General features: G+C 48.2%; 1 protein-coding gene across 1 annotated transcript; it reads left to right on the forward strand.

Moving 5' to 3' along the window:
* The first annotated feature begins 234 nt into the window (after positions 1-234).
* LOC129766747 (uncharacterized) lies at positions 235-6,687 on the forward strand. Its single transcript, XM_055767345.1, has one exon. The coding sequence runs from the start codon at positions 235-237 to the stop codon at positions 6,685-6,687; it is 6,453 nt and encodes a 2,150-aa protein (XP_055623320.1).
* The last annotated feature ends 1,311 nt before the right edge of the window (positions 6,688-7,998 follow it).

The raw sequence follows: 7,998 nt of genomic DNA on the forward strand, positions 1-7,998 counted from the left end.
GACAATCTCATTTCGGATTAGAAGACGAGTGTATAAAGACGTGTTAAACAAAAGTTAGAAATAGTGAAATTAAAAGAAAAGTGGGCGAACCAATTTTTTTGAAGCAGGTAACAAAATTATCCTAAATTATAAAAACAAATATTAAAATAAATTGTCTATTCAGATTCAAGCTATCAAAAGGGTCACAGCCGACTTTTCACTACAATCTCGACAATCTTCAAAAAAATTGAGGTTATGGATGAGAACTCTCAACATTCGGTCGTGATGGATGGTGTGAGCATTGTGGAGCCCACCACGGAATCCGGGAACCAGCAATCGAGCTGTACCGAATGCCGACGGCCGGACAGCGCGGAAAATATGGTCCAGTGTGACAATTGTGATGGTTGGCAGCATTACACGTGTGCGGGAGTGGACGACAGCGTTGCGGATCGTTCGTGGGTGTGTGCCCTTTGTGCTGGACATCAGCAGCAAGATGATGTTGCCTCCAATCGAAGCGAATCCAGTCGCTGCAGTGCAACATCGGCATTTTCGGTGAGTTTGGGCCAGTTGGTGGAGAAGCAACAAGCGGAGCGAGCTCGTGCGGACTTAGCGCTGCAGCGTCGCCATCTTGAGGAGCAGCAGCAGCTCATTGACAACGTGCTAGGTGGAGAGGCAGTCAGCGGAGAGGCCTCAGGAGGCTGCGATAATTGCGTTTCTTCACGGGAAGTGAATTCCGAAACGTTTTCGGGTGAGCGTAAACGACCTCCAACTACACCTAACCCCGAAGCTCCCATATCATCGTCCGTGCGTCGCTCAACGCCATTGTTGGGTGTATCACGACTAAACGAACCGCCTATGGTTTCAATTCCATCTGATGTGCTGGACGAACTCGCTCTAAACCCTCGGCAGGAGGTACAGGACCCACATGCTGCTTTATCGGAACTACGGAATCGCGTCGAACGGTGTGAAAGGCGAGCAAATCCGACCCCGGAAGAACTGGACGCACTACGTGTCCAATTAGAGAGGTGCCGAGAACTTCTGGAGGGATTCCAATCCGGAAACGATGGAAGCAGAAACCGATCGTCGAACATAAACCAACCGGCAGCGGGTCAACTGTCAACGCTGGCGGCGAGCAAGCCGCTTTTGGAAAAGCAGATCGGTGCGATCCCGAAGGCGAGTCGTAAGTTACCACCTGTGCTGGAAGGTGATCAGCCAAGAGGACATTCAGCAACTGGACTGGAGGAAAGTACTGACCCTCTTTGGCCATTGAGGGATGTGGTAAGCCAGAATAATCCGCCCGTGGTAAGTCGGAAAGCCGCATCGATCGAAATGCGCCCCGAACATATGGAACCCCCAGGTAAGCGTCAAGCCTTGAGCCATTTGAGTAAATTTCCATCACATAATAGCTCCACGACCATTATAAATAAAGATACCCGTGAGCAGTCGCGAATTGACGCGCGCCCGGGAGAATTGTATATGCCTCCAACAATATCTTTTAATCAGTCGCGAGAATCACTCGCGCGTCCAAATGAATCAATAATGATTAATCGAAAAATATATCAAACCGAACACCGCTCGACCGGTGAACAAGCGCGTGAAACTCCCCCGCGTACGGTTGATTTGTCTCAGTACCCTCGTCAGTCAGATAATTTTCAAATAAATCAAGTGATGCCTCCCTCACGATCAGTTAGTGCTCCCTCACAACAACAGCTAGCAGCAAGACAGTCCCTGACAAAGGAACTTCCTCGATTCTCCGGTGATCCCGCCGACTGGCCGATTTTTATTTCCAATTATCGTTATACAACGGAAGCCTGTGGTTTTTCGGATGGTGAAAACATGCTTCGTCTGCAACGGTGCTTGACCGGACCAGCGCTTGAAACGGTGCGCAGCCGGTTGGTGTTGCCAGCAGCGGTTCCCCAGGTGATCGAGACACTCCGGATGCGGTTTGGACGTCCAGAATTGCTCATCAACGCATTGTTGCGTAAGGTGAGAGAAATCCCAGCACCAAGGTCAGACAGATTGGAAGGGTTGATCGACTTCGGGATGGCCGTGCAGGCTTTATGCGACCACATCGAAGCGGCGAATGAACGCGCTCATCTTTCAAATCCATCGCTTCTGCAGGAGCTTGTAGCAAAGCTTCCCGCTGATCAACGAATGATGTGGGCGGGATATAAACGAGGATTCCAACACGTAGACTTGAAAACTTTCGGTGATTATATGGCGTCAGTGGTACAAGACGCGACCAGTGTGGTTAGCTTCGAGCCCGAGGTTAAGAAGAACAGCGCTCGCGACCGCCTGAAGAACAAAGGATTTGTGAACACCCATGCAACAGATAAACCAACCAATTCCAGCGATTCTCCGAAGAAACCAATAGAGTCAGCTAAACGTTCCGACTGCTTGCACTGTAACCAAGATGGACATCGGGTGCGCGAATGTGGCGCGTTCAAGCAGCTGACTGTCGACGATCGTTGGAGAAGAGTCCGTGCATTGCAACTGTGCCAGAACTGCCTGTTCAACCATGGCCGACGTGCGTGTCGGGGACGGAAGACCTGCGACATCGAAGGCTGTCAGTTTCGCCATCATCCGCTCCTACATTCGCCTAGTGGACCTCCGAAGTTGATAGCACCGAAGGTTCAGGTGGCCGAAAATCATACACACCACCACTCGAATGCTTCTACACTGTTCCGGATCATTCCTGTAACGGTGTATGGGAAAGATGGGTCACTCAACACGTTCGCATTCTTGGACGAGGGTTCTGATCTAACGTTGGTGGAGAATGATCTGGCTACGACGTTAGGAGTAAATGGCACTCCACATCCACTTTGTCTTCGATGGACTGGGGACACTTCCCGAATAGAAAATGATTCTAGGCAAATTACAATCGAGATCGCTGGAATCGGGCAAACCAAACTACACAAGCTTGTGAACGCAAGGACCGTCAGTAACCTTGGTCTTCCTCGTCAGAGTTTCCAGATGAAAGAAGCAGTGCGGTTGTACCCACATCTTAAGGGCATCCCGGTTAGCAGCTATCAGAACGTGAAACCAAAGATTCTCATCGGCATCGACAACCTGAGGCTGGCACTTCCTTTGAAGATACGAGAAGGTGATGGTGCGGCCCCAGTAGCGGTTAAAACCAGACTAGGCTGGTGCGTCTACGGGCCGCGAGGAAACGGCAAGCGCGAATCATACAGTTTCCACGTTTGCAAATGTTCCTGCGATGAGGATCTTCAGGCAACTGTGAAAGAATTTTTCGAAATTGAAAGTGCAGGAGTTATTCCGCCTGAGCCGTCACTTTCAAAGGAAGATCAGCGGGCATTAACCATCATTGAAACAACGACAAAACGATGTGGTAACCGCTTCGAAACGGGATTGGTCTGGAAAGAAGATCATGTGGAATTTCCAGATAGCTACCCGATGGCTCTTCGACGTTTGGAGTGCCTCGAGCGTCGGATGAGTCGCGATCCGGAGTTGAAGGAGAACCTTCACCGGCAAATGCGCGAATATGAAGCCAAGGGATATGCTCACAAGGCCATACCTGAGGAACTTGAAGCCGCCAATCCAAGGAGGATATGGTATCTCCCGGTAGGAGCGGTGGTTAACCCCAAGAAACCGGGGAAAATCCGTATGGTCTGGGACGCGGCTGCGAAAGTAAACGGTGTGTCTCTGAACGGCGCGCTACTCAAAGGTCCGGATCAACTCTCCTCGTTACCTGGAGTTCTCTTCCGTTTCCGTTTGTATTGCATAGCGGTCAGCTCAGACGTTAAGGAAATGTTTCACCAGCTTAGAATCCGCGATGAAGATAAAATTTCTCAACTATTTTTATGGCGTAACAATCCATCGGAGAAGCCCACTGTATACATGATGGACGTCGCGACATTTGGAAGCACCTGCTCGCCTGCTTCGGCGCAGTTTATTAAAAACCGTAACGCAGAGCAATATGCGGAATTACATCCGGAAGCAGCGAAGGCGATAGTTCATGACCACTATGTGGATGATTATCTGGCGAGTTTCAGCTCAGTGGAGGAGGCAGCGAAAGTAGCAAGCGACGTGCGATACATTCACGGTAAAGCAGGCTTCAACCTACACAACTGGAGATCGAACAGCAGCATACTTCTACAGAAATTAGGCGAAATCCAGCAAGAAGCAGTCAAGCAGCTGAATCTGGTGGAAGGAGGAAATACGGAAAGGGTCCTCGGTATGCTTTGGAGTCCTACAACCGACGAATTGAGTTTCTCCACTCAGATGAACGACGAGATGCAAATACTGATCCGTACAGATACACGTCCAACGAAAAGGCAGGTGTTACGATGCGTAATGACCTTATTCGATCCTTTGGGACTACTTTCGCCGTTTATCATTCACGGCAAAGTTCTGATCCAGGACCTGTGGCGAGAAGGTACGGACTGGGATGAGAAGGTCAGCGACGCAGTTTACGTGAAATGGCAGAGGTGGATAAAAATGATCGAATATATTTCCGATATCCGCATCCCAAGATGCTACTTCAGTGGTGCTACACGAATAACATATCAGAATTCCGAAGTTCACGTGTTTGTGGACGCTAGCGAAGTGGCCTATTCCTGTGCGGTTTATTTGCGCACGTTCAACGAAGAGGAGAATCCGCAGTGCTGTCTGATCGTCGCCAAATCGAAGGTAGCGCCTCTGAAACCCTGGTCTATTCCCAGACTGGAATTACAGGCATGTGTTCTAGGCACACGATGGGCGAAATTTGTTGTAGGCCATCTCGACGTTCCCGTAACCAAGGTCACGTATTGGACAGACTCCAGAACCGCACTGGCCTGGATCAAATCAGATCCTCGGAATTATCGACAATTCGTTTCCTTCCGAGTAGGCGAAATTCTGGAACAGACAACAGCGACTCAATGGAAGTGGGTACCATCGAAATCCAATCCTGCGGACGAAGCGACGAAATGGGGAAGTGGTCCGTACTTCAATCAAGACAGCAAATGGTTCCGAGGACCCAATTTTCTGTGGCTAGCGGAAGAAGAGTGGCCCCGTGTTAAAGAGCCAGTGGTGGCTACTGCAGAAGAAATGCGAGCGTCGATTCTTCATCACTGTACGATAGAGACAACCATAGATTTCCACCGGTTCTCTACCTGGGAGAGACTGCAACATGCCACAGCATATGTCTTGCGATTCCTGAATAACGCGTCCAAGAAGCAGCCGAAATACTCCGGATCACTACAACAGGCGGAACTGCATGCTGCCGAAGAAATCATCATCAAATTAACTCAACGTGAAGCTTACACAGATGAAGTTGCTGCATTGTCGAATAAAGCTCTGAATAAATCGGGACAGGAGGTCATCGGGAAGAACAGTTCCATATACAACCTTATGCCGTTCCTGGACGATCGTGGCCTGCTACGCGAGCGTGGCAGAATTGAGGCAGCTGAAAGTGTACCACATGAAGTGCGACATCCGCTGATCCTTCCGAGGAAGCATCACGTCACTGAACTCCTGGTAAACAGATATCATCGCCGCTACAGACACGGGAACGCAGAAACTGTAGTGAATGAGTTACGTCAGCTTTACACGATTCCACGACTTCGTTTAGTAGTGAAGAAAGCAAAACGCGATTGCGCGCTCTGCAAAATTCGCCGGACTCGACCAATGATTCCACCAATGGCGCCGCTTCCGGTTGCGCGTCTGGCCCATCACGAACGACCATTCACCTATACGGGGCTGGACTATTTCGGGCCGCTGCTGGTGAAGCTGGGAAGGTCTATAGTTAAACGATGGATAGCACTCTTCACCTGTCTGACAGTGCGCGCTGTCCACTTGGAAGTCGCTTACACTCTATCAACAGAGTCATGTATCTCCTGCGTTCGTCGATTCGTGGGACGACGGGGATCGCCGGTAGAATTCTTCAGCGACAATGGAACGAATTTCAAAGGAGCCGAACGAGTACTGCAGCACCAGATAAACCAGGGACTGTCCTCGACATTCACCAGTGCCAACACGAAATGGAGCTTTATACCACCGGGAGCTCCACACATGGGAGGAGCTTGGGAACGCTTGGTGCAATCAGTAAAGGCGGCTATGGCTGAAGCGTACATAGAAGGGAAGCTAGATGACGAGGGGCTGCAGACACTGGTCGTGGAGGCTGAAAATATAGTAAACTCAAGGCCTCTGACGTATCTACCACTCGAGTCTGAGATGGCAGAGGCACTCACACCAAACCACTTTTTGTTGTTGAGTTCAAACGGGGTAAAGCGACGAGGCGAAGATGTGGCTCTGGGTCAGTTGAACGACCTAGTACGCCGACAAATTCTGGGAAAATCCTGGGAACTGATACAACGTCAGTTGGAGACATTTTGGCAGCGCTGGCTAGTCGAGTACCTGCCCGTGATTCGCCGACAAGCCAAATGGTTCGACGAAGTCCGAGCGTTGGAACCGGGTGACGTGGTAGTGGTAGCGGAACCTACAAAGCGAAGTGGATGGGAGAGAGGACGAATCATCCGTATGATTCCTAATCCGGATGGCCGGTGCCGTAGAGCAGTGGTGCAAATCGGAGGAAAATCTTCAGTGCGACCGGTGACTCGGTTGGCGTTGCTCGACGTGGTAAATAGATGTGGAGTTCCGGAGGACTCCGGACTACACCCGGGGGAGACTGTCAACGCAGAATTCGCCGAGCTGGCAACCCTATCCACCGGCATTACTGAAGGGGCGAATCGGCTGTCAATGAGCTGAACGGTTGCAAGCAAGGCGGGCGATTTCAAGCGAAATGTCAAAATCATTTCCGCTTGCCAACGACAATCTCATTTCGGATTAGAAGACGAGTGTATAAAGACGTGTTAAACAAAAGTTAGAAATAGTGAAATTAAAAGAAAAGTGGGCGAACCAATTTTTTTGAAGCAGGTAACAAAATTATCCTAAATTATAAAAACAAATATTAAAATAAATTGTCTATTCAGATTCAAGCTATCAAAAGGGTCACAGCCGACTTTTCACTACAATCTCGACAAGATGCGTAGATATATTTCCTATCAATTGATGCAAAAAACTTTGCGATCTATTGAGAAATGCTCGAGTTATAAGCGTTCCAAATCTTGCATTTTTTCCTACTTGTTCAGTGCCTAGATTTCCATTTCACCCCCTATATCTTCCGGTTAGACGTAGTCCTACGTCAAAATGTTATTTATTAATAATACAGGGGTGTCCGTCTTTCCAGACTTTCCCATATTAAGTCCGCAAACTCCCAATTCGACGAAGTGGAAACAGAACAATATCAAGTCGAGTTGTTTGCTCGTCATGTAAGGACATCCCAAGACCTTTCGCAAGGAGTGAAATGTAACGAAAGAAACTAGTGCATTGAACAAAGGTGTAGTTATTTTTGTGTAAATCAACATCAATTGAAACCGGTCCATATTCCTCTCAGCTAAACGCCAGATGGTTTGAAAGCACCAATCCCAACAGATGTCAGCATTAATTTTCCGTCTCGGTCTGTTCGAAATTTTATGAACTTGTCGAAAGTTCTTCCGAAGTCACTACTAGCATATAAAGAACTTCCGTCTGAACATTTGATTCCGACGTGGGCAGATATCTGATTGTTTACGTTGATATTCTCATTACTTAAAATAAGCTCAAAAATTTTCAAACGACTTTGACTTTGTGTGGCATACTTATCCAGGGTCTAAGCCACAAAAGGATCTTCTTCAAGAGCAGAATGCGGTATATCAGCTTTAGTAAACAGAACATTGTAAGTCGTTATTCACCTATGACCACTTTGCCCCCAAACACCAAAGTAATTTCTATGCTAATTAATCGCTGAGATTAAACAAAATATCTGTTCACCTCTCCTAGAATATGTGAACAGTCGTCCAAACTGATGATTTGTCCAATATATAAGATTGAATAAACTAAATTCCACGAGAAATTCCTTAGATACTAGGCGCACAGAACTACTGCCGAATGGCTATCGTGAGAGCAATTTCTGTTTTTATTTGTATTTTGAGACGCGACAGCTCTACTGAAGTACAGAGCGACTCAAAAGTCATCAAT

The sequence above is a fragment of the Toxorhynchites rutilus genome, chromosome 2 (genome assembly GCF_029784135.1).
Source record: "Toxorhynchites rutilus septentrionalis strain SRP chromosome 2, ASM2978413v1, whole genome shotgun sequence".
Lineage (NCBI taxonomy): Eukaryota > Metazoa > Arthropoda > Insecta > Diptera > Culicidae > Toxorhynchites > Toxorhynchites rutilus.

Excerpts from the sequence above, each read along its gene's own strand:
- LOC129766747 (XM_055767345.1), top strand. The coding sequence starts at position 235 with ATGGATGAGAACTCTCAACATTCGGTCGTGATGGATGGTGTGAGCATT.